We start from the raw sequence: 25,544 nt of genomic DNA, 5'->3' as shown, positions 1-25,544 counted from the left end.
GCTGTGTCAGTATTGCCAGCAGCTGGTCATCCATCATGAGCCCATGCGACTCAGTTCCGTGCCTCTGCCTTACTCCAATTTCTTCAATGGCACTAGCTCACAAACCATTTCCTGTCCTCTGAGGGGAATGACTGGGCCGAGCCCTAGACCCACGGTGTAATTACCCCCAACCCTGTGGACCTTCAACTGTGTCGTTGCCAGGTGACACATGCCCCTGGAGTTGGGCAGTGATGTGAACCAAATGGCTTAATGGGGGGCAACTGCAGAGGAGGGGGGCCCTCTCCCAGCCGGGCAGGTCCCAGGCTCCTCTGGCTGAGATTCTTTTTCAGCTGCAATCAGAGCTGGTAAGCAGAGCCTTTCTCTTTAGAGAGGCGACAGCAGGGCTGGGGACACACACACACACACACACACACACACACACACACTCTGTCCAGCTCCTGCTCACCATCCTGCCTGGCACACAGGCCCTGGGACCTTCCCACCATCTCTGACCTCCTCCCTTCTCAGGTCACAGAACTCCTGGGGGAGAGTCAGCTCAGCAGCTGCAGCAACCCATAGGAACCTCGCTCAAACATGCCTTGCCTCCTGCCCACGTGAAAATGATGGTACCTTCATAGATCTCTCTGCCTTCTTCTTCACCATTCCAACCTTCCCCTTTCCCCAACCCTAAAGCCTTCAGTGGCTCTGGGTACCACTAAATTCACTACAGAGCCCTTTCCCTGGCCCGTCACTATCCTGCTTGCCTCGACACCAGGACCCCCCCCACAACCCCCTCCATCCTGCAGTCCAGCCACAGTGGAAGGCTGATCATCTCCCCAAATGCCTCCACGCCACCTTCCCCTGCACCTGCACTAGGACTCTTCCCTGCACTTGAAATGTCTCCCCTGCGCTGGGGTGGCAGGTCAAGGTCATATATCTCCCCCATGGGAAGCCCTCCTGCTCCCCTTGTCTCCATCTCTCCTGGTCTGCCAGGCACAATTAGTATCTGGGAGCTGAATCTGCTGTTCCCTAGGCAGGGTCTGGGACTTTCCTCTTGTGTCCCCGTGCCTGGCACACAGCAGGTGCTTGGGGCACACTTGTTGCATCAAATGTAATCTTGGCCGAGGGGACAGGAATAAACTGGAAGTTGCAAGCCACAGATTATCTCTCGGTTCTGTTGGGTCTTGCTAGTCAGGCCAGAGGCAGAGTTGCCCTTGGAACAAACTTGGCTGGGGAAGGCCGAGGAGGAACGAGCCGCCCATGGTCCTGGGGGCTCTGCACCACTTGCTATGAGGGTGATTTCTGCAGCTGTTGATCGAAGAGGAAACTGAACCCAGAGAAGGACGAGACTCACCCAAGCTGGGCAAAGAGGGTTGACTCCCAGCTGACCACTGAACAACCAGGGAGTCCCCTTGGTGTCCCATCCCTGGAATGTGGGGGAGCCATGATTTGCACCCTGTCCTCCCTGACTCGAGCATGAGAAGAGAAGGAGCTCCCTCCCCAGAGGGCATGCTTCCCAGAGCGGTGGGGGGACTTCTACAGAGCATCCCTGCTCTGGCCCCTCTTGCTCCCTCCAGGCCCTGGCGTGAAAAAGCTTGATCCTCTACCCCAGACCTTTTTGTCAGCGCTGGTCCTCTGTGGAGGACACATCTGCAGCCAATGGGGGGCAGATGTTTCCGGGGAAGTACATGGGAGGTTGACTAAATCCTTGCCTCCAGGGGCCCTGTGCACCCCAAAGAGGTCCCTGCCTCGGCAACCCCCTAGGCCCTAACACCATGGCGTGGCATTGACCACCTGGTTACACGTCCCAGGATGGATTGGGGACTGGATGAGGCCCAGCCAGAATCCACAGCAGCTGGAATGTGCTAACTGCAGGACCTGCCGGGGACTAAGCACAAGTCATCCCTGAGATTCCCAGCAGCACCTCTGTTTTCCAGCATGAGAAGCATTCAAGTCAGATTGGCTTTGGGTTCAAATCCCAGCTCTACCACTGGGTAGTGTGGGAATTATTTAACCTCTCTGAGCCCCAGCTCCCAAACCCTGAGCATCGTAGCATCCTGTCTATTAACTGAGCTTCAGAACCAGGGTTCAAATCCCAGCTCTACCACACTCTACTGTGTGATTTTGGCCTTTGTCTTGGTCTCAATATCTGCATCTGTAAAATGGAAGCACAACTATGCAAGTTGGCTCATTAGGATTGTGAGAATTAAAGGAGCTTCCTCATTGCGTGGTATACATGATGTAGGTGTGAACTGATGTTGCTATTACTCTTATCTGAAAAATAACCAAATCAAAAGACTAAATAGATAATGCACATAAAGCTCTAGGTCTAGAATAGTAGGTGCCCAGTAACTTATACCCAAAAAATTATTCGTTTTTCAGATGCGGGAACTGAAGCCCAGATTGGCCAATTGACTTGCCCAAAGTCACACAGCTATTAAGCGCTTAAGAGCCAGGATTCACATCCCGGCTTGTCAGAATCCCATTGTGTTTCCACCCCACCCGGGCCTCTTCCAGAGCCTGACAGCAGGTGTTTTTGTCACTTGATGATTAAGTGCTGGTTCTGGCCAAATGGCAAATGATGCTTAACTGGGCATTGAGATAATGAAATCTGGGGGAAGGGGTGTTGGCAGTTGTGCTCCCTCCCCCAGTGCTTAGGAGAGGAGCGAAAGGAGCCACTGCCTGGTGTGGACACCCCCTCTCACTCAAACACTCCTTCAGATTTTTTGAGGTGTGAGGCCCTGGGGGGAGTGGAGGAGGGCGTTGCCATTGGAAACAATAAAAGCAGATGGAGCCGCGCCCCGTGGGGAAGCCAAACTTCATTTGCCAAGACAAAGGACCCCTCCAGTCCCCCCTCCCCCTTGGCCCCTTGCAAGCGGCTGAGAGCCAGGCCTGCCTCGGCCTGCCCTGCTCCCCACTGCGGAATCCATCGATCACCCCTACGGAGGGTGCGGCCACCTGCACCTACCCCCTGCACACTTGGGCACAGAGGCAAAAACGCCTCCAGGAAACCTCCCCACTGGCCGCCTTACTGTCTCCCTATCCCCTGCTCATTACAACAGCTACTGTTTAGTGAGTGATTACTATGTACCACACACTTTGTATATCTTTAACTCCTCTCCTCCTCCCAACCACTCAGCATTTGCAGGAGAGAAACTGAGGCTCAGAGAGGTTAAGCGACTTGCCCAGGATCACATAGCTCTTTCCACTCTGCTCTATGGGGCTCTCCCATGCTTGGCTTTAGTGGGTTTGGGCTGACATCTGTGTATTTGAATTGGCAATAGTTGTCTGTGCCTCAACCTTCCCTAAGGACTGTGACCTCCCTACAAGGACCAGCAACTCCTCTACCAGAGTGGGGGCAGCTGGAGGGCAGGGACAATGTCTCTGCCTGCAGCTTAGAAGATCCCTGAGGGAAGATTTATGCCTCCTCCATCTTTCTGAGATCTTCCTGAGGCCAAGCTGTGTCTCTCCTATCAGATTGGAAAGCCCCTAGGACAGGAGCTGTGTCTCCCTCATCAGTCTAGCCATCTCCCAGGGCAAGTCCTCGATCCCAGTCCTGTCAGACTGGGAGCTCCCCAGGGCCAGGGCTGTGTCTCCCCCAACAGACTGGGAGGTCCCCAGACCCAAGGCTGTGTCTCCTCCATCCACTGGCAGTTCCTGAGAGCAGGGATGTATCTCCCCATTCGGACTGGTGCAGGTTCCCTTGCATGACACCCAGATCCTGCACCCAGAGGGGCTCCATAAACAGCTGACCACCCAGCTCCACTCTTTCAGACAATCTCCACTCAAAGAAGCACTGGAGCTTACCTGGCACTCGGCATCGAAGGGCCAGGTTCCCTGCCTGATTCCAGGTTGGCATGGGGATCTGTGGAGGAGAAGGTGGGGCTCTGGCTGCCTGAGATCTAGGGGGAGTTGAGAGGCCCCTTTCTGTTGGAACTGTGGCACTTTGGGGGGTGCAGAGCCCAGGAAAGTGGGGAGCTGGGGAGGGACTAGTCCTCAGGACCTGCAAGGGACGAATAGACTGCTAGGCTCCCACCGGGGTAGCTGTTGTGAGCCCACCCACCCCACCAGTGAGCTCATCTCCGCTGCCCTACCCGCCTGTGCTGCCTCAGTTCCATCCCAACCAGGGCCCCACCCCACCCCCTCCTCACCCCCCAAACCACACAGCAATGCTGGCTTCCTAAGGAGTCAAATTTTATGATAGGATAATAATCCCATTTCACAGACAGGGAAATGAAGACATGGTGAGGTGTGACGGTAGCAGGGAGCTGGGGAGGGGGTTGAGGGACAGAGTCTGGTTCCAAATTGCCTCAGGAAGGGCCCAGGGAAGAATCCAGCCCAGGAAAGAAGTTGGGATTTTTCCACCCCTCCCCTTCTCATAGATAAGAGGTTATTTTGTTTGAATAAACAAAGTTGCCCGTTGTCCAGGCCTGGGGGAGTCAACCCCACCAAAAGAAGCCAGGAGGCGGCTGTCAGGGGCCCAGGAGCTCGAGGTCACCCAGGAGTTCAGAGCCACCAAGCAGCCCACTGTTCTAGGAGCAGGCAGGGGACCTGGGGACAGCGACCTCTGTCCTCCAATTCCAGCTATTCCAGGAAGTGGATGCAGAGGGCACCGACTGGAAGAGCTAGGCAGATCGAGTGCGTGTTAGAGCATTCCCAATAGCTTCCGGGAGTCTGGAAACAGAAGGTGGGAGGTCATAAGTCCTAAGCACTCCTTAGCCCCCCAGGGTTCCCAGGCAGGCAGCGTAGTGGGCTGAGTGGGGGTGCGGGAAACGCTTTACAATTTAAGGCGTCCAATCGTTTAATCCTTGTCTGTTGCATGTGTTGCAGAAACAACCACTGAAGAGTTTTAAATGGGGGATCTGGTGCTCAGATTTGTTTTTTACTACCAGGTGGAGAGCAGTCTGGGAAGGCAGGAGAGCAGTGCAGGAGGCTGTTTCAGTCGCAGGAAGCGCAGCGGGGTTCATGGAGAGAGCTCTGTGACAAGGGCCACACCTGCGCTGGGGGTTGGGGGGGGCTTGCTAATGGCTCTAAATGGCACGAATTCAGCCTTTAGCGCCTGGGATCCCTGGACAGCAAGTTCCAAGGTGCTCATGGCTGCCTCAGCAGGCTGAGAAGCCCAAGACCCATTTCCCAGTGAATGGGGAGGGCTCATTACTCGACCTGAGAACAGGCCTCCGGGCCTCCCAGAGAGACCCCTGCCCCGAGCAGGGCAGCACATCCAGGTGTTTTCAGTGGGTTCTTCCCGGCTCAGCTCCCTCAGGAGAACAAGAGCGCCTTGACGGTGTTTGTTGGCCTTTTGGAGACCAGGGACTGTGCCCACCCACCCCCGGTTTAACAGATGGTGGCTGCCTTCAGGTTTCTTCTGAGCCAAAGAAGGTTGTGTTCCCCTCAGGAGGGGCATCTCAGGACCTGAGCTATGGCCAGAGGGGTAGCGGGCATCAGGACCCCTCTCTGGCCAGGTGTGACGCCCTCCCAAGCCTCCATCCCTTTCTGCGGACCCCCTGAAAGATAGAAGGGGCCAAGCCACAGCAGAGAGCCCTCTGTGCTGCTCTCAGGGTGCCCACGCTGGCAGTTAGGTTGGAAAAGGTCTCACTTTTGTCTGAGGGTCAACTACAGTTAGAGACAGGAAGATAGACAGGCAGGCAGGGCCCCTCCAAGAGCCGTGGGGTATGGGAGGGGGCTGGCTCGGGAATTGGGCTATTAGAGCTGGGTTTTGTTTCATCTTGAGTATTCACAAATATGTCCTCTGAATCCACGCTGGCCCCAAGCATGTCCCTAACTCTGGAAGCTCAGCTCAGAGCCATGGGGGATATTGTGTGTCTGTCACTCCTCCCCATAGGGGACTGGCAGCTGGACTGACAGACAGATGGAGGAGTTTTGTCACTGAGGATTATAGACTCCCAGGCTCCCTCGGCAGGTGGGGCCTCAGACTATCCTGCCCAGGAGTCCAGGGGTCCCCCTCCATCCCACCCCCAGATTTTAAGCAGGGCCAATCTTTTCCCAAATAAAGTGTAACCCACAACCTCAATAGATAAAACCAATCCATGCAGTTTTTTTTATTAATTAAAAAAAAGAAATTAACACAACATTTAGAAATCATTCCATTCTACTTATGCAATCAGTAATTCTTAATATCATCACATAGATGTATTATCATTTCTTAGTACATTTGCATCGATTTAGGAAAAGAACTAGCAAAACAACAGAAAAAGATATAGAATGTTAATATAGAGAAAAAATAAAAATAATAATAAAAAATTAAAAAATATATATATAAAAAAGGAAAAAGAAAAAAACAAAAGACACAAACAAACAAACAAACAAAAGAACTATAGCTCAGATGCAGCTTCATTCAGTGTTTTAACATAATTACATTACAATTAGGTATTATTGTGCTGTCCATTTTTGAGTTTTTGTATCCAGTCCTGTTGCACAGTCTGTATCCCTTCAGCTCCAATTACCCATTATCTTACCCTGTTTCTAACTCCTGCTGGTCTCTGTTACCAATGACATATTCCAAGTTTATTCTCGAATGTCGGTTCACATCAGTGGGACCATACAGTATTTGTCCTTTAGTTTTTGGCTAGACTCACTCAGCATAATGTTTTCTAGGTCCATCCATGTTATTACATGCTTCATAAGTTTATTCTGTCTTAAAGCTGCATAATATTCCATCATATGTATATACCACAGTTTGTTTAGCCACTCGTCTGTTGATGGACATTTTGGCTGTTTCCATCTCTTTACAATTGTAAATAATGCTGCTATAAACATTGGTGTGCAAATGTCCATTTGTGTCTTTGCCCTTAAGTCCTTTGAGTAGATTCCTAGCAATGGTATTGCTGGGTCGTATGGCAATTCTATATTCAGCTTTTTGAGGAACCGCCAAACTGCCTTCCACAGTGGTTGTACCATTTGACATTCCCACCAACAGTGGATAAGTGTGCCTCTTTCTCCGCATCCTCTCCAGCACTTGTCATTTTCTGTTTTGTTGATAATGGCCATTCTGGTGGGTGTGAGATGATATCTCATTGTGGTTTTGATTTGCATTTCTCTAATGGCCAGGGACATTGAGCATCTTCCATGCAGGTTTTATAGCACCTAGGGATTAGCCCCCCACCCAGTAATCCCTTCCTAAACCAAGATTTCTCTCCATCTTATGCAGACACAGCTCCAAATATATTTAAAAAAAAAAAAATCCAAAAGGAGAGATTTTATTCAAAAGGATCATTGCAGGGGCAGGGAGGGGCTCCTGCAATAGAGGAAGGGGCCTTTTACTGTAGGGTGAAGCCCTGAACTAAAGCCTGCAAGCTTTTCAAGAATTAAATGAAAAGGGATTTAGTAGAATAAAAGGGTGACATGATCAGATAGGAGATCTGAGAATATTTCACGAAAGAGCCTCTCTTCGGGGAGGAGACTTAGGATTCAGGTCTGGGGAATTTGGTTACCGAGCATTTTGTTCTGGTGGATCAGTGGACAAGCAGTTCACGGGGCAAAGAATGGCAATTTTGGGGGTCTGCATCCAGCCTTCTCATAGGTAACCAAAGGGGCATCCAAGGGCCTTAAATCTAAGCCACAAGGGGAAGGGCGGTCCTTTGCAATGAGCTATTTTGGAGAATGCAAAGAGGGGTTGAATTTCTTAACCTTTGCTGTGTTCCAGGATAACAGGGCTCAGGTAAAATCAGACAAACTCTCTTTATCCTCTCCATCCTCTCCCACGTAGAGATTTTGGGCTACCACCATTATGCTCCAATCTATAAACAAACCAATTGGTTTTAAAGTAAACCAATGAGGAAAAAAAAAAAGAGCTGCTCTAAATGATATAAAATAGTGAAACGGATGCCGGTTGCCCTCTTGGATACAAAACCAATCCTCTGACTGACTCTGGTTACCCAGGTCTAAAAAATCCCAAAGCATTCAGATAACTAGTTGCAAATAGCAATGGTTTTTCTTCCTTTTTTTAAACTGCTCACCTTGCACCCTTGGACTGCACTTCAGCTACCCATGCGAAGCCCAAGTGAAGGCGATACCACGTCCATGCCTGTTTTTACTGCAGTTTTCAAAACAGTTTAGAATCTAGTTTTAAAACATGAAGTTAAAATCAGATGCTTACTAGAACCCCTGAGACATCTGTGCTGGACGCGGCAGCTCACACTTGTCACTTTAACACTTGAGGAATTGGAGGGGCAGGGAGGGGGTGACATGGCCAAGGTCTTCTAGTGGGGAGATGTCTGGCTCCCAGCTACCTGGGCCCAGGATTCTTACTGCAGGCCCCCATCCCAGTCACCGTACCCCTCCCCACACACTCCGCCTTCTCCCTCCCCACCCCTGCCCCACCCCCAAGCAAGGGCAGAACGCTGGACCTCCAGCTCAGCTGCAGAGCTCCACATTTGTCAGAGAGGTGTGGGGGGGGAGTCCCCCCAGTCTCCTGCCCCCCCAAATAGCACACCAGGACTGGGGGGGGGGGGGAGAATGGGGAAGAGGGGCTTGAGAATCAAAGCAGGTTCCAAGCCTGATCAATTGCCCTCGTTTGCATATGAGGCTGCTTCCCTGCAGCTTCCTGGGTGGAGGCAGGCTCCAGCTCCCCCACAGGATGGGGGCACGAGATAACCCCTTTCTCTTCCCCTCACTGGTTTCCTTTTCCCAGCTGCCAGGGCCTCGTCCCCGTCCCCGTATCTGGGCCCTGACTGCATTCAAGGACGAATGACGCCCCTCCCAGCAATGATGGGAGATTGTGGGCGGGGGGCAGGCGATTCCGGTGCAGCTCGGTGCACAGGTGGTGGCGCGCAGGTCCGAGGATGTTGGGTGCAGGGGGAAGCCAGGCCTCGCAGTGGGCCCTGGCCATGGCAGGCACCGGGAATCGAACCCGGGTCTCTGGCATGGCAGGCGAGAACGCTGCCTGCTGAGCCACCGTGGCCTGCCCTCGGGGAGCTCATTTTTACAACGTGGAAAACGCTGCCTGCGGTACGGGGCTGTTGAGAGGAGCAAATAAGGCGCGGTGTGGATTGGCCGCCAGGGGCTTGGCGGCTGTGAGGAGGGTGGCAGCTCCCGAGATGGTCACTGGGCTGGTTGGTTTTGAATGACTGGCTATCAGACCTCGGTTGCGAGGCTGGGGGAATTCCCGACGCGCCGCCTCCTCCTGTCCATGGCAGACTGTTCCCAACCTGGGGAGGCTCTAACCCCGCCAGGAAGAGGAGGCAGAACGGGGGGCTGGGGGCTGGGGGTGGGGGGCCTTCCCCTTGCAGCCTGGATGCACCTCCAACGGCTCTGAAGTGGCAGGACTGAGCTGATCCTTGGCTCCGCTCCTGGAGCAGCCCGTGTGCCCAGACGGACCCTCAGGCAGGCTGGCATCTTGGCTGCTGGGCTCTGCCAAGAGTTGTGTACAAATCCTGCGGGCTTGGAGAGAGGGGTCTGTGCCACCCTCAGGGAGTCCCCCGCCCACCTACCGGGCCAAGCAGCAAGGTAGTGCCAGGACCACCAGGGACGTCTCCAGCTCTCATTCAGCCTCCCCCCACCACACACACACACACACACACTCACATACACACATACACACACACACAGGACTTGTTCCATGGTGTTCTGCTCAGGTCTACATTTTATTGTGCTCCTTTCTGATCCATAAAATAGACTAGTGCCTGCTTTTCACAGGGTCTTGGCGATACTACAGCTTCAGGGAAAATGGAGCAGAGCCACCCGAGTGCCTCCTGTCTAATCAAAGGCTTGAGAAAAGGCCGAAAGCCTCAGTACAAAATGGCAAAGGAGGTCTTTGGACAGCAGGGCGACACTGGGGAAGGCAGAGGCAGAGCACATCTAGTTGGGGAACTGGCAAGGCTTCCCGGAGGAGGGGACATTTGGGATGGGCTGGATTTGGGCAGACAGAAATCGGGTGGGGTGGGGGGTGCCTGAGCACGAATAGAGAGGTGGGAAAGCTGGGGTTGTCTGGTGCCCAGACAATACTCCCCACTGGCTGTGAAGGGGAGATGGTAGAAGTTAGGGCTGCAAAGGTAGGTTGGGGCCACACTGCACAAGGTGTCCAGTGCCAAAGTGAGGCGCGTGAGATTAAATGGGATGGCAACAGGGAGCCACAGATAGTTCTGATCAGTGAGGTGCCATCAGGATAACCTGTCAGCAGCGTGGGCTGGGCTTGGGGTCAGGATGGTGCTGAGCTCTGGGGAGAAGGAGGCACCACGTGGGTGTGTCCGCACAGCTTCCTGAGAGGCCCCGGCTGGCGGCACGCTTGATGTAGGGGGTAGAGGGTCGAGGGGACAAAGATGGCATTGAGGTTGGGGTTCCTGGGTGCAGTGAATGGACCCAGAGTCAAATGGGAACTTGACAATGGGACTTAGGTGGGAGGAAAAGGATGCTGAGTAATGGGGGTGGGGTTCAGGCTGCGGATGCCGAGAAGGGCTTCCTCTGGTGGCTCTGGGGTGGAGGGGAGGAAAGGAGCTGTCCTCCCTGACCAGCGCCTAGGCTGGGCCCCGGCCTTGGAAGCCGGCACTCACAGTCACTGACCAGCCTTGGGTGTGACCGCAGGGACCCGTGGGCCGTCCCTCCATGTCTGTCAAGCCTTGTCCGGTTTCTTGCCTGCATTTTCTGGGTTTCCTGCTTTGCTCTTCTCTATGGCCAGGACAGGAGCGAAGGGATTCAGGGACCGTCGTCTGGCAGCTCCCTGCTGATGGGAGTGCTCCGCGGGCTTCTCCCAGGCCAGCGAGGGTCCTGCTTCCCAGGCCAGGGAACATGGGGCGGGGCGGGTCCTGGACAGCAGCCAACGCGGACCCCAAGCCTTTCCCCAGCCCGGGGAGCGCGGCGGGCCAAGTCGGGCTCCGGTGGGCTGAATGCCAGCCCACAGAGTCGCCTCGGAGCTGCTGCGGGCCTTGGAAGGAGGCTTGAGGAGCCCCTCCGAGCAGAACAATGCTTGACTGACAGGCCTTTGAAGCAGGCCCCTCCCCGCCGGGGCCGCCTCCCGAATCCCGGAGCAAGGGCCCAGCTGCTCTGGGCGTCCGCGGGCGCAGCGCTCCTTGTGCAGGGCGGAGGGAGGCTGGGGGTCCTCTGGCCGGCAACGGGGCCGCGGGGGGCCGCAGGGGCCCTCGTCCCTAGGAATGGCTGCGTGGGGCGGGGAGCTGGCGCTGGTCCTCAGAACAGCAGTGTCCCGCACCCCCCACTGAGGCTCGCCCGGGATACACAGGCACCTCCCATGTTGGGGGATGAGATGGAAAGGGACAGGCAGCCTCGTTCGCAGTCCAGGGTCCAGGAGGAATGGGACCAGGGCCGGTGGAAACCGGGCTCGGATGAAGGGAGAACAGGATAAAGGACGGCCAGGGATCCCATAGGGTTCTCCGAGCGAGTGAGCGAGGCTGGGAGAGACGTTTCCCCTCCCCTTCCCTTCAGAGTGGGGGGGCCTGGCCAGGGCTGGAGGCTGGGGGCCACCTCCCTGCCTGGGGTGGGACAGCCTGGAGGGGACCTCCTAGCAGGCTGCAGGGGTGGGGGACTGCGGGAATCCTCACAAGACGCCAACCTAGCCTCAGCCCTGGGCAATTATATGGCAGTAAATCACCAAGAAATGGTTGTGTAAGCACCTTTGAGAGCCTAATGGAATAGCAGGAGGCCCGGGGAGGCCATAAAAATTCAATCAGCTGGTCTCCAGACTGGTTGTCCTGGTCTGGATGGGCAGTGAGGCTGGTGGGATGGAGCTGGGGTGGGGGCTCTGGAGGGGGTGACCTCCTGAATGCGGCAGGCACCACCCCACCCCCAGCCACAGGCCTTTTGTGCTTTAGCTCTAAAGTCCTCTAGACTGCTAGGGATCCACTTCCCCCTCTTAGGTGAGGTGAAGCCATGGTCCCCCTAGGAGGCTCCACTTCCTGTGAGGAATGGGGGGCTATCCTGAGGACAGGCCAAGGGTTGACTCACCCCATTCTAGAGGGATCAGAGGCCCAAAGCCCCTCAGCCCTGCCAGGAATGGTGCTGTAAGCCTCTCCCTGGCCTGCACCTGGAGGGAGGGAAGGAGGGGTAGGGGGTAGCCTCGGGGCTGATCGTGAGAGCAAAAAAGGAGAGCACAGAACTGGGCTGTCCTGGAACAGTGACAAAGTAGGGGCTGATGGATTTCATAGATGCCGCTTACTAGGCATGACCACTCTGACCTTAAGATCGTCTTCAGAGAAAATGGGAATATTAAGGGGCTGCTACAGAGAGCTGTTGAAAGGAGTAAGGGCTATAAATTCACAGAAAATATTTAGTCTAATGCCTATGTGTGGCACCTAATCAAAAGCTATTATTTCATTTGTTTGAATTTAGGCTTCCACTCAAGTTCCAGGAGCTAGTAGGGTATTTCTGAGCCCTGAGGGGTCAGCTCTTTCGAGGGGACTTGGCGAAGGGCAAGAGAAAGGAATTCTAGATTAATTTGGAACCTGGATTTGCTTAAGTCAGGGTTTCTCAGCCCCAGCGCTGTTGACAGATAATCCTTTGTTGGGGGGCGTCCTGTGCATTGTAGGGTGCTGAGCAGTGTCCCTGGCCTCCACCCACCAGATGCCAGTAGCCGCCCCCCAGTTGTGACAACCCAAAATGTCTCCAGATGTCCTGGGGCAAAATCCCCCTCCATCCCTATTGAGAAACACTGGGCTGTAAGAATGTGAGAGGGGGATACAGGGTGGGGGAGTGTGGAGAAAGGGGAGAAGGGCCACTGAGTGCACCCTGTGTGTGCTGCTTTGCTTGCAGGGAGGAGTCCATGGCTGGACCAGCCACCCACACTGCCCCGATGTTTCTCTTTGCCCTCCTGGGGCTCCTGGAGCTGAGCCAGGCAGGCTCCCTGGTTCCTGGAACCCCAGCCCGGACCCTCCCTGAGAATCACATCAACCTCCCCAGCCCAGCAGCGTGGATGCCTCAGGCCAGCCCCCACCACCGGCGGGGTTCGGGCAGAAAGGAGCAGGACCCAGGCATGCCTGGCTGGGCCCAGGATGGGTCTGCAGTTGCCACCACCAGGCTCACCTCCAGGCTGCCAGGGCCAGGGGCTCGGCCAGCTGTGCAGAGTCCTGCAGGGCTGCTGAGGGACAAGGACCTGCTCCTGGGGCTGGCAATGCCCTACCCTGAGAAGGAGAGCCGGTCTCCAGGGTCAGAGAGAGTGAAGAAACACGGCAGGGAGCACAAGAGACGCAGGGAGAGGCTGAAGCTGCACAGAGGTAACGGGAAATCTGCAAGAGGGCAGGGTCCTGCCATGGTGGGGAGGAGTGGAAGGAGGAGGAGTGAATCTCCCTCCACTTTCCCTACATCCTCCTCTCTCTGGGTGGCCACTGCCTTTGCCAGTTTGATCACTGCGTAAATGTGTCCCCCGCAGCTCCTCCCCAGGCGAGGCCTGGCTCTGAGCCCAGGCAGGCAATCTCAGCTTCCAAGTGACAAGAATTGCCTTTGGGAGCAGGCCAAGTGCCACACACGTGGGGGGAGGAGGGGCCTTCCGTGGCAGGAGGGTAATGGAGCCTCAGGCCCCCTTTTCCTGAAAGCAGCTGGGGTTCGTTTCCCAGCCAGTCCTGCCGAGACCCTCCAATGGGCAGGACACAGTTAGGGGGGGCCCCAGTTTGGACTCTCAGTGGCCCACCCCAGAGTTATCTGTGTCAGGTGGGAGAGGGGAATGCTGGCATCCCTGCTCAGCTCGGCTCTCCCCCCATTTCGATGGACCCACGGCCCCCTCCTGGAGAGTTGAGATGTCAGCAGAAGCAGCAGGAGGAGGGGGTCTGGTGGCCAGGGCAGGCTCTGCCGTTGACCATCTGTAGGACTGCAAGGATTGGGCCTCAGTTTACTCATCTGCAAAATGTACGGGCTGGAGTCGGTTGTATCTAAGGCCCTTTTCCACTCTGTGTGATTCATTGCTGCAGGGTGGGGTGACCGCACCTGAGTCCACCTTCCTTACAGCCAGATCTTACCTGAGGAAAAGAGGCAGGATGAGTAAGGGGCCTTCCAACTCCTCTCGAAGCCCTTGTCCTGGCCCTCTCCAACTGGCGTGCTCTCCCCCTCACACTCCCATTACCACAGGCCCAAGGGCCTTGGATGGGGACATTCATGCTTAAGAACATTGGCTTTGTACTCAGACAGACCTGAGTTCAAATTCAGACTCTGTTACATAGCTGCTACCGTCTAGGGACCCACCGGCCAGTTGCCTATCCTCTCTGCTTTTGTTTCCTTCCTTATGCATGAGGCTAAAGGCAGCACCCATCTTCCAGAGCTTTTGCAATAGTTGAACGAAATATTGCTAGTAAAGCCTCTCATCCAGAAGCTGGCACACAGCAGGTGCTCAGCATATCTTGGCCTCATCACGTTGCTCCCATATTCGAATACTGCCGCCTCCAGGAAGCCTCCCATGACTAATTCTGCTCATTCCCATTTGCTGTACTCACACCCCAGCCAACACCTACTTGGACTTGCTGGAATGTTGCTGTATAAGGGGCCATCTCCCCTGCAAAACATTTTCTCTCCAAGTCCCCCAGTTCTACCTCCCCAGAAAGGTGGTTAGTGAAGATGTTGGCTGAGCCAAGAGCTCATTATGTGGTCCCTCCCACCCCCATCTGCAAAATGTGTGTTGTGCCATGGACAGACACGGGTGGGGAGCAGATAAGGCCTCTGGGTTTCTCGCTCCTTGTCTCAGGCCGAGCTTTGGTCCGAGGCCCCAGCTCCCTGATGAAGAAGGCAGAGCCCTCCGAAGACCAGGCGCCGGACGCCACCCTGGAGGGGTCCTCCACCAGCCTGGCCCCCTCCATGCTGTTCCTGACCACCTTCGAGGCGGCGCCTGCCACGGAAGAGTCCCTGATCCTGCCCGTCACATCCCTACAGCCCCAGGTAAGGTGTCCCAGGACAACCTCAGAGTCAGAAGGGTCCTTGAGACCACGTGGTGCCAGCCTGCTCTTGGTACGTTTAGGGAGAAGGAGGCACAGACGGGAGCAGCGGAGACTTGGCCGAGGCCACAGGGCCTTGAGTGGAGCCAGGTCTCCTGACACACCGTCCAGCCCAGCTCCGGCCTGGGAAAGGGCTGCCGCTCTGCAGAAGCATGTCATCCTGGGGCTCAGTTTAGGGACAGCCAAAGTCTCTGCACTGAGAGCAGTGGGGCCCTTGGGGAAGAATTTCATCTGCATAGCAAAGTACAGAGAAGAATTTAACCCACGGTGTCCCCACGACCCAGAATGAACAAGCATTACGTAACGTTTTTGCCCATCTGCTTCAGGTCTTTAAAAAAGATAGAGGGAAAGAGAGCAAGTGAGAAATTGGAAAAAATGCAACCATTGGCAAATCTAAATGAAGGGTAGATAGGAGTTAATTGCACTGTTCCTGTACCTTTTTGTGGCTTTGAAATATTTTCAAAATAAAATCATTTAAAATGTTCTATAACATACCTATGTAGAAGAAATACATTTTATTTTTTAGCAGTAGCTCTTTCTTATCCTCTTTTTTGGATCTTGCACCCCTTTGAGATGCTGACCAAGGTGGTTCTCCCTGTGCCCGCCCCCCCTGAAGCAGCCCTAGGAGACGCCACTATCACCCACATCCAACTGTGCACATCCAGCCACGGCCTGAAAGGCTGGGACTGAGCCTGGCCGTGGCCTCAGGATGCACTGAGAGCTGATAATTTCCACAGGAGAGGAGGGGGCTTCCGCCAAGTCCTATCGAAACCCTCAGCAGGCCAGAGTTCCTTCCCCATCCAACAGTGATCTCCCTGCTCAGGGGCCCAGTGAATTATCCCCTTAGCTGCACTGGCTGCGCTTAGATGCACCGGCGGGCGATGTGCCCGGTGGGCCGAGTGGCTGCCGGAACCAGCGGGAGCTGTGGGTGGCCGTCTCACTGTCCCTCGGGCTGCCAAGCAGAGGACAAGGTGTTCTCCAAAGACCCCTTCCCCGCCCCTCTGGCCCAGGAACCCCAAACTCCTGCTTCCTATGGTCAGAAGGTTCCAGGTTCCCTGTTCTCCATACCTCCTCTGCAGGCGCAGCCCAGGCCTGGAGGGGAGGTGATGCCCACGCTGGACATGACCTTGTTCGACTGGACCGATTACGAGGACTTGAAACTGGAGGTCTGGCCCTCTGCAAAGAAGAAAGGTGTGCCCGCCTGCCCTGCCCACCCCGCCCTGGGCTCCCAACACCCCAAATGGAAAATGCTCTCAAGTGCTTATTTCATGTGCCAAATGCTTTCCACAGATCAACTTATTTTATCCTGAAAAAGAAAGTCCGTGTGGTCGGAACGACTGCTGATCCCATTTTAGAGAAGGAAAAACTGGGGCTGAAGAGGGGGTGTAGCGCCTTGTCCGGTCCTCACCCGGGAGCGGCTCGGTGAGTCTCAGTTTCTGATGGCAGATCCTCTCGTCCCCAGAGAGACCCCGGAGTAAAGCCCCTGGTGGCAGTAACCAGACGGCCTCTGCTGAAGGGGATTCATGCAGCCATCACCAGGACTGCCTGCCAGGTACCACCCCAGGGTGCAGGGGCGAGGCCCGTGCGGGATAGGGGTGGGCATCCCTGGGCACGGGAGCAGCCTTTCCGGGTGATAAATAACCCTAACAACAGCCACCGATGCACCGAGAGTTGCTGCTACGCATCATTTAAGCTACACGACAACTCACAGAAAGAGACATGCGATCATTTCCACTTTTCAGGCAAGGAAACCGAGCTCTAGAGAGGCCAAGTGTCTCAGCCCTGTTCACACAGCTAGGAAGAGGCTCAAACCTGGGTGTGCCAGGTTCCAAAGCCTCTTAGCCACTGCCCCATGCTGCCTCAGGTCAGCACGTCCCCTCTCCTGACCTCTTCCTCCTAAAGCCTGGCGGGACTTAATCCTGTCCTTGTGGCATCCTGAGACTGGGGATGCTTTCGGCAACATCTTTATCCTCCCCTGCTCAGCAGCTGTCACCATCCAAGCAATCTAAGGACAAGTGGCCTGAGGTTTTGACCATTTGACCATTTGACCATTACCTTCAACTGCTGACCCTTGTTAGGTCTGTTGGGAGCTCTGGGAGGAGATGCTGATACAGAGTTACAAATCCAGAGCTTAATTTGGGGCGTGGAGGGTAAAAGGGGAAGGAAGCAGGAGGGGAAAGGGAGACCTGCAGACTGGGATGCGAATGGGAGCTCCAGGGCAGAGACCACCTGCTGGGGGAGAGCTCCAGGGCAGAGACCACCTGCTGGGGGAGAGGGCCAGGGCAGAGACCACCTTCTGGGGGAGAGCTCCAGGGCAGAGACCACCTGCTGGGGGAGAGCTCCAGGGCAGAGACCACCTGCTGGGGGAGAGCTCCAGGGCAGAGACCACCTGCTGGGGGAGAGCTCCAGGGCAGAGACCACCTGCGGGGGGAGAGCCACATTGGCAGCACTGGCCAAGCCTGGGTCCCTCCACGGTGCCCGTCACAGGCCAGGGCTCCTGTAGGCACTAACAGCTGCAGGCCATCAGTGAAGTGCATTCCCATGGCCAAACCACAAGTTCTCCCCTGCGGGGGGCACCGCCATGGCCACTGTGCTTGGAAACTCAGTGGCCAAGAGTCGTCCACGAACACAGCAAGCGCCCACACTTCGGCGTGGTCTAGGCCACACTACCGCTCCCTGACAGGCCGCTGCTTTCCCGACCTGGTGGGCTCACCCAGAGCAGGGCCACTCCACCTGGGCCCACCGCCCAGTCGCTGGTAGAGCTGGCTCCGTGGTGGGCGAGGCCAGGCGTCCCGGGGCTTCCGTCTCCCATCTGTCAGAAGAGGACGTTGGACTCAGTGATGCCTGCCGCCCCTCCCAGCCCTGAGCTGACTCCACAGCTGGCAACTGTTGCCAGCTGTTCACCGGCACCGCCCCTTGATGCTCAATCAATCGCCCATCTGGGGCCGCTGGGGTCTCAGCCACCCGCCCCAGGGGCCTCGGCAATGACGTCCAGATGGTGCAGTCCGCTGGGGCACGGCCCTGCCAGCGATGATGGATTTCCAGTGCGGGGTGGCGGGGAGGGCCCGGCTCTGCTCGGCTGACCGTGGTGGGGGGGCCTTGCTGTGCCTGCAGGGACCTGCTGCGACCTGCGGGAACGCCTCTGCATGCCCCACAACCGAGGCCTCAACAACAAGTGCTTTGATGACTGCATGTGCGTGGAAGGTGAGCCCGAACTCCTGGGGGCTCGCCCCAGCCCGGGAAGCAGAGGCCCCCCTCGTTCCACTCCTCGGAGCTGGTTCTGGGAGGCAGGCTTTGTCCAAGGGGACAAAGTTCTCCTGGCCGGGGTGGACTGGGTTTGCTTGTGGTGGAGGGGGGCAGGGAGGGGAAGGAGGGAGTGGGAAAATCCCCTGGGAGCCGAAGACGAGCGAGAACAGCTTTGCTCCGTGCCTTTCCAATCTGTGAACTCATTTGGTCTGATTCCTGGCACCGTTTCTCAGATTTGCTTTTCTCACCTCTTGAAGTACAAGCTGGCATGATCACCCATGATCTGGAGGCGAGGGGAGGGAGGAGGCACGAGAGTATCTCAATAAATAAGATCAAACTTGAGAGGCTGGCGCTTTCACACCAGTATTTTATCTGGGGAGGCCTTCCAAGCAAGATAAGAGGATGGGTGCATTTGCCAGCATGGTCCAGCAAAGGACATGCTTGGCCGGCTGCCTCTTTAACTCCTGTGAGCCTGCAGCAAGCCGAGCCCCTCCTGCACACGTGTGCCCAGGTGTGCCAGCCTCTGTGCTGAGTTCATTGCCCTCATCATCTCCTATAAGCCTCACAATCACACCTAAAGGGGGGGGTATGATGAGCCCCATTTTACAATGAGCCAACTGAGACCCAGAGAGGTTAAGTGACTTCTCCAAACTTAACAGTCAGAGAAGTAGTGGAGGGGGGATATTAACTTTTGTATTCCAAAAAAAAATTTAACATATTCTAGCGTAGTCAGAATAGTATAACGAACCCCCAGTTCCCAGCGCGCAGCTTCAGCAGTTATGGATTCGTGGCGTCTCTATGTCGTCTCTGTCCCTATCCACTTCCCCCACTCCGATATGATTTTTTCTTCTTATATTTCTTTCTCCAATATGATCTTGAAATAACCTGTGGAAGTTTACAGATAGTTCACTTGTAAAACTTTCAGTACTCATCTCCAAAAGATAAGTACTCTTAGAAACGTAACACCTGCAATTAATATCGTCTGCTCTCGGGTCAGGCTTCATGCCTCATAAGTGGGAGAACTTGGGTCTCAGGTTCTTGCCCTGATCTGGCTCACAATATCCTCGGGAAGAGTTATCTGCTGTAAAAATAATAAAGCCACTGAGGCCTGATGATTCTTTCATCCAGTTGGTCAGTCAAGAAATATTTATTAGGCGCCTGCTGTGTGCCAGGCACCATCTGGGACATTGGGGATTCTGCGGTGAAAAATCTGACAATCTAGGCCCCCGCAGAATCCATTCTGGTGAAAAGAGCAGGCAATAAGCAAATAAATCACTAGGATGTCTTTAGAAAGTGAGAAGGGCGATACAGAAAATACAGGGCGATCCTGGAGTTATTTAAGAAAGGATGGACAGGGGTGACAGGGTTCCAGGTACTTGGAGATCTGGGGGAGAGAAGGTTCCAGAGGAGGCTGGGCAAGCACAAGGTCCTTGAGGCAGGAACAAGCCTGGCACACTCCAGTGGCACCTGGGGAGGCGGGAGGAAGATGTCAGCCTTGTTTGGATTTCACTTGACTTGCAGTTGGAAGTCGTTGGCAGGTTTTTAGCAGGGAAGCAGCATGGTCTGAAGTGTGAGTTAAAAAGCTCACTCTGGCTGCAAAGCTCTGGGGCCAGGGGGACCAGCTGGGAGGGAAGAGAGGATGGAGGGAGGGAGCACTGGGAAGCTGCCTTCTGTATCCACAAGGCAACGTCTCTGGGCCCGTCCGTGCAGAGAAAGCCCCATTTCCAGAGGAGATGAAGGTGCAGAGTGGGTAGGAGCTCTCCTGAGTCTGGGGAGTCCAGGACAATGCTGGGGCAGATTTGCAGTCCTTGGCCTCCAGTCCAGCCCAGCCAGGGGGAGGGAATGTGGCCCCACTGACCTGCACACGCCTGGGTGGTGCCCCGAATGGACACTCACTGGGTGGCCCCTCTACACAGAACCATCTTTCCTTCCTCCCCTGTGCCTTGGGAAAGGGAGGGAGCGTAGCTGCTTTCCAGGCATCCTAGAAATATGTCTGCATCCAAAACCCATCCTCAGATCCTTCCTGCATTACTCAGTCTCAGCAAAACCTTGCTTTCTCCCTGGAGATTCAGGCTCCAGAAAAGAAAAGAAAAAACAAGAGTGACATCACAGCTCAAGCAACATGTTAAAGATGATCTGGGGGGCAGGGGTGAAACCAAGAGACCACATCAGAGGGATCTGGGCTATGCCAGGAACCCTTATGGGGACCAGGAACTCCTGAGAAATCTTAAAATGTTGAGCACAGGGCCCAGGGCTGAAATCCAGCAGTCAAGACCAGCCTGGTTCCTGGAAGGGACCACTCCTGCCCCCAAATCTCCTGCTGCTCCCCCAGGTGTCATTTGGGTGGCCTGAGGTCTAAAAACCCAGTGGCCCAGGTTTGCATTTGAGGCCTGTAAGTGCAAACTTCACCACAATCCCTTTCCTCTCTTGATGGTCCTATAAGTAGATCTTAGAGTGGAGATGCCCCTCTCCCTGGGGTTGCCTGGTATGTAGGAGTGGTTCAGGCCACAACTCTTCCCATCATCAGGAGGATGGGATGTGGCCTTCTGTGCCTTAAATGAAAAGTATCTCACCCTCATGTCTCAGGGGATGGCAGTGGATATGACACTGACACAGCCATGAAACTCTCCCACAGTGTCCAGGGGGCCATGCCTACTTTCATTTGGGTGATCAGGGAAGGTGTTTTGAGACCAGAAGTTTATTGAGCAGCCAGTCTTGCAAAGGGCTTTGGGAAAGATTTCTGTCTGAGGGAACAGCAAGTGCAAAGGTCCTGAGGCAGGAAATGACTGGGAACCAAGGTGTAGCAAGGAGATTGGGTGTGGCTGGAGTCAGAGTGAGGAGGAAGAAGAGGTGGAGAAATCAGAAAGGAGGTAGGATCCAAGTCCCCAAGAGCCTTGTAAGCTAAGGTAAGAAGTTTGGATTTATGTTAAGTGCAAAGGGGAGCTATGGGGGTTTTATAGGGGAGGCCATTCTGGTTCACTTCTTTCATTTTTAAATTTTTAAAAATTATAATCAGAGAACTGGTAGGTTTACAGAAAAATCATGCAGAAAATACAAAGTACCCATATACCATCTCTATTATTAACACCCTGCATTAGCGTGGTACTTTTGTTACAAATTATGGAAAAAAATTATTATAATTGCATTAACTATAGTCGGTGGTTTGCATGAGGGCTTCCTGTTTGTGTTGTATATTCCTACAATTTGTTTTAAAATTTTTATTCTAACAGCATGTATACAACCTAACATTTACCCCTTTTAACCACACGCCAGTATATAATTCAGTGCTATTAATTACATTTGCAGCGTCCACTTCTTAAAGCTCATTCAATCTGCCACGGGAAGGGTGGGCTGTGGGCAGAATAAAGAAGGGGGTGGGGTGGGAGAAGACGTGGCCCCAGAAGATGAGGAGGAGTGGGGCTCGATCGTCGCCCCCCTGATCCCCTCCCTGGCCTCTCTTTGCTCAGGACTGCGCTGCTACGCCAAATTCCACAGGAACCGCAGGGTCACGCGGAGGAAGGGGCGCTGCGTGGAGCCCGAGACGGCCAACGGCGACCAGGGGTCCTTCATCAACGTCTAGCGGCCCCGGCGGAGGCGCCTCCGCGCAGGCCCGGGGACTGAGCCCGGGAGGTTTGGGGAGGCCGGGCAACTTGTGTATAACCCGCAGCGGGAGAGCAAATGGGGACCAGACCGCAGAGGCTGCAGGCTCAGGCCCGGGGCGCTCAGCGTCCAGAGGGCAGCGGCTGGGGCGGGCGACTCTGGGTGAACCCGCTGCCTCTCCCAGGAGCCGAAAGGCAACCTACCCCCACCCCCCTCCCCCGCAACCCCCACCCCCACCCGCCCCGAGGAGATCCGCCGCTGCCTGCACACCCAGGTTCTCCGCTGATAGCAATGCCGAGAGTGCCCTCTGCTGTCCAACCGCCAGCACTGCAAGGCCTTCAAACTAAACATGAAGAGGTTTTAGAGAGTGGAAAGAACTGTAAATTCCTGGAGGGCACAGGATGGCATGGTTTCCTTGGGCAAAGATTAACATAGGGCCCTGTCCTAAGCGTTTGGCTAACTTGATCTCCTTTCATTATTACCTTTTAAAGTAGGCATTGCCACCATCTAACAGGAAGGACACTGGGGCACAGCTGAGTTATATGGTTTGTCCTGGGTCCCGTATCAATACTCCCCAAACCTAATGTGCATAAGAACCACCCTGGGAAGCTGTTTAAAATGCAGATTCTGTGTCACTCGATCTGCATTTCTAATATATGTCCAGGGGGTGCCCAAGCTGCAGCAGCACTGGGGTCTAGCCAGGTGCTAATAGTAAACTCAGGAGCTGGGGCTGTCCCTGGGCCAAAGCTCCAAGGCCTACGATCTTGCCCCTCCGTGTAGGCACTGCAGCAGTTTCACAGCTCTCGGGGAGACAGACACGTCCCCTGGTGCTTTCTTTCTCTGTATAACTTGGCTTTTTCTCTTTCTTTCCTGGACAAAGGTAAATCATCTTTAAAAACTAAGCAAAGCAAGCATTAAGCACCTGATTTCTGGGAAGGAATGATATGGGCAGATGGAGTCCTGGCCTCTGGGAGGTGATATTCTGAGCTATGAAGTATTAGGCATAAGATAATACTGTCCCTTACATGACCACAACTCTGCTCACCCAACCAAGGAAATGCACTTTGCAGTGGCCGGATCACTTCTCCCCCAGGGCTCTTGAGCTTTTCTGGTTCATGTCCTTTGAGAATCCAATGCAATCAAGGTCTCAAAAAAAACACACTTCACCCTTGCATACTCACGTTACATCCTGCTTTTACATGTTCCCAGGCTTCCCAGAACCCATCTCTGGACTCCCCCCGACACACGCAAACACACACTTCTGCAGTAGAACTGGCTGACGGGGTTGGGGTACCCCCTGAAGCTAATTGACACAAACACACACACACCAAGACCAGGCTCATGTCCACCCAGAACATCTGTCCCAGCAGATCTAGCTCCAAACTTAGGAGAGTCATCTAAATCCCCTCACTGGGCCTCATCCCACGTCACCCTTAGGCCCGGAGCAAAGCAGGTCACAAGGGATAAAAGCCCTCCCCATCCACATTCCTTACTGGCCTGGGCCAGGCCCCTGGGCTGTTTATGACATTGGGAAAATCAGTGGGGTCAAGAGCCAGGCACCAAAGAATGCAGACCAGTTGAGGAGAAATCAGATCCCGGTGTCTTCTCACTATCCAGGTCTGATGGGCATAGGACCCTTGCGGGAGGGGGGTGCAGGAGACCTGAAGGAGATCAAAGTCGGCCAGCTGGAAAGCAAATCCACTGGCACTTTTGTCTGTCTGAGGCCAGACAACCTGCATCAGGGGGTCTGAGACGGAGCTGCTCGTTGGAGATTACGCTGGCTCGGTGCAGACGGAACCCTTGGCAGGCAGACACCCACATGGCTTGTGGCTGGAGAGAGGGGTTAGGATGGGCAGGGCTGTCAGCAACATAAAACTCAGGAGATCTGGACAAGCCTGGCGAGCCCGAGGGGACAATCGCTGCCCCCGCCCCCTTTGCAAAGGGAAGCAGGGGAGGGAGTGGGGCATCCTCTTTTTTTTTGGTAGCGGCAGGGAGGTTTGTGCACGGGCTCAGAATCGAACCCGGGTCTTCCGGAATGGCATCCTCTTAACTCCAGGGTTGGGGTCCCAAAGTCCCTTGCGGTGTTTGCTTAATTAACCTCTTTGCCAGGAAGTTCTTCTTAATTTTAGTTTGCCCTTACAGAAGCTAGTTTCCACTAATCCAGAGTTTGGCAAACTTTTACTATAAAGAGCCAAATGGTAAATATTTTCGATTTTGTAGGTCCCTGTCCCACCCACTCGACTCTGCCATGGCTGGAAGCAACCGCAGTGTAGCTGTGCTCCTATAAAACTTAAGTTCTGGACACTGAGATTTTAATTTCATATCATTCTTCCATGTCACAAAATACTCTTTTGATTTTGTAAAACCATTTAGAAATATAAAAGCCATTCTTAGCTTGCAGGCCACTGAAAAAACAGAAGACAAGCCAGATTTGGCTCACAGGCCATAGTTTGTGGCCCCCCCCACCTTGCTCTGGTGTGCTGGTTTTCACCCTTTTTCTGTACATTAGAGTAATCCAGGGAACTTTCAAAGGTATTGATGCGGGGGTGGGGGCTGGGGGTGGGCACAAAGTTTCTGTTTTAATTGGTCTGGGTTGGGGCCTGGGCCCCGTGTGTTTTCAGAGCCCCCCCAAGTGGTTCCAGTGTGCAGCTGCGGCTGAGAACTGCCTTTGTCCTATGTCTGGGGCACCGACTGGTGAGCAAATGGCCTGCCCGACTGCTCATCACCTCAGTGACCTTGGGGAGATACTTCAGGTCTCTGTGCCTCGATTTCTTCATCTGTAAATGGGAATAGTAACGCCTCCATCACAGGATGTTGTGAGGGGTACAAATGTAATTCTCATTATGTGTTTAGAATGGCACCCAGGACATGATAAGACCCCGTGTTAGCTGATTTATTATTCTGGAAGAATTTCAGCAGGCGTTCTGTCCTTCCAGAATGATTCATCGCAAACTCAAAGATCATTTCTAAATCACTGCTCGGGCTCCTTCTCCCGAGTGAGTCCCACAGAACTCTGGGGCTGGGGGATGCTCTGTGAGAAAAGAGGAGGTGAAGCTCTGTCGTCAAAGAGATTTGGGAACCCGCTCTGAGCAAGCCATAGGCATCATGTCCAGCTTCTGGGCACTGAGGCAGAGCGGGAGGGATTCATGAGTTGAAAAGTTCCCCTGGGGGAGGGGGAAGCTGAGCGGCCGGGCCAAGTGGAAACCGACAGCTGCTGGGACAACTGCACACGCCTGGCATTCCTGCCACCGGCCATGCCCACCACTCCCGCGGGGACTTTCCGTGGCTTGTCCGGCGATGCCAAGGGTGGCTCCCGTGCCTGCTGACAACAGGATGAGGTCAGATGGCGTGAGGGCCAAGCCTCATGGGAAAGCAGTGGCTTCGCTTGCCTCTGGAGGAGTGACCGAGCCACAATCAAATCCCAAAGCCTCAACCCTTTCCACTGAGGATGCCACAGGCAGTCTCCTTGCTTTAATCAGCATGTTCCATTTGCAGTAAAATCTAATGTTCATATGGTGGGCACACGAATCCCCAAATGAGGCTTGCTTTGCAGCTGGGGAGACTAAATTTACAAAGAACGCACAAGGAACACGTTTATGAAAAAAAAAAAAAACAGCAAGGAAAAACCGAGTGCTGGGAGTGACTGTGGGAAGGACAAAATAAACCAACTGCTCAGCCTCCTGGTTGGGGGTTTCCATGGGGCTGGAACAAGCCTCGTCAGCTCCATGATGCTCATCTCTCTCGGGGAAATAACGAGGAGTGGTGCGGCAGGTGTGGGGGCCGGGAATCAGCAGTTTGCAGAACGAGGGGCTTATACGACAGGGCATGCATTTTCTG

At 54.5% G+C, this 25,544-nt stretch overlaps 1 protein-coding gene across 1 annotated transcript; it reads left to right on the top strand.

Annotated features, from left to right (window-relative positions):
- Positions 1-12,706: 12,706 nt before the first annotated feature.
- Positions 12,707-21,910, top strand: DRAXIN (dorsal inhibitory axon guidance protein). The gene is made up of 7 exons (XM_077138098.1): positions 12,707-13,157; positions 14,615-14,805; positions 15,217-15,219; positions 15,941-16,052; positions 16,324-16,413; positions 17,976-18,065; positions 21,575-21,910. The coding sequence occupies exons 1-7, from the start codon at positions 12,707-12,709 to the stop codon at positions 21,685-21,687; spliced, it is 1,050 nt and encodes a 349-aa protein (XP_076994213.1). The 3' UTR covers positions 21,688-21,910.
- Positions 21,911-25,544: the final 3,634 nt, after the last annotated feature.

The sequence above is a fragment of the Tamandua tetradactyla genome, chromosome 2, assembly GCF_023851605.1.
Source record: "Tamandua tetradactyla isolate mTamTet1 chromosome 2, mTamTet1.pri, whole genome shotgun sequence".
Taxonomy (NCBI): domain Eukaryota; kingdom Metazoa; phylum Chordata; class Mammalia; order Pilosa; family Myrmecophagidae; genus Tamandua; species Tamandua tetradactyla.
The sequence above is the reverse complement of the archived record's forward strand: the minus strand, read 5'-3'. Positions and strand labels throughout refer to the sequence as shown.

Bases quoted from the DNA above. Each gene is read 5' to 3' on its own strand.
- DRAXIN (XM_077138098.1), top strand. From the start codon at position 12,707: ATGGCTGGACCAGCCACCCACACTGCCCCGATGTTTCTCTTTGCCCTC. The intron at 13,158-14,614 runs GTAACGGGAAAT...TCCTTGTCTCAG, and splicing joins GAGGCTGAAGCTGCACAGAG to GCCGAGCTTTGGTCCGAGGC. The intron at 18,066-21,574 runs GTGAGCCCGAAC...CTCTTTGCTCAG, and splicing joins TGACTGCATGTGCGTGGAAG to GACTGCGCTGCTACGCCAAA.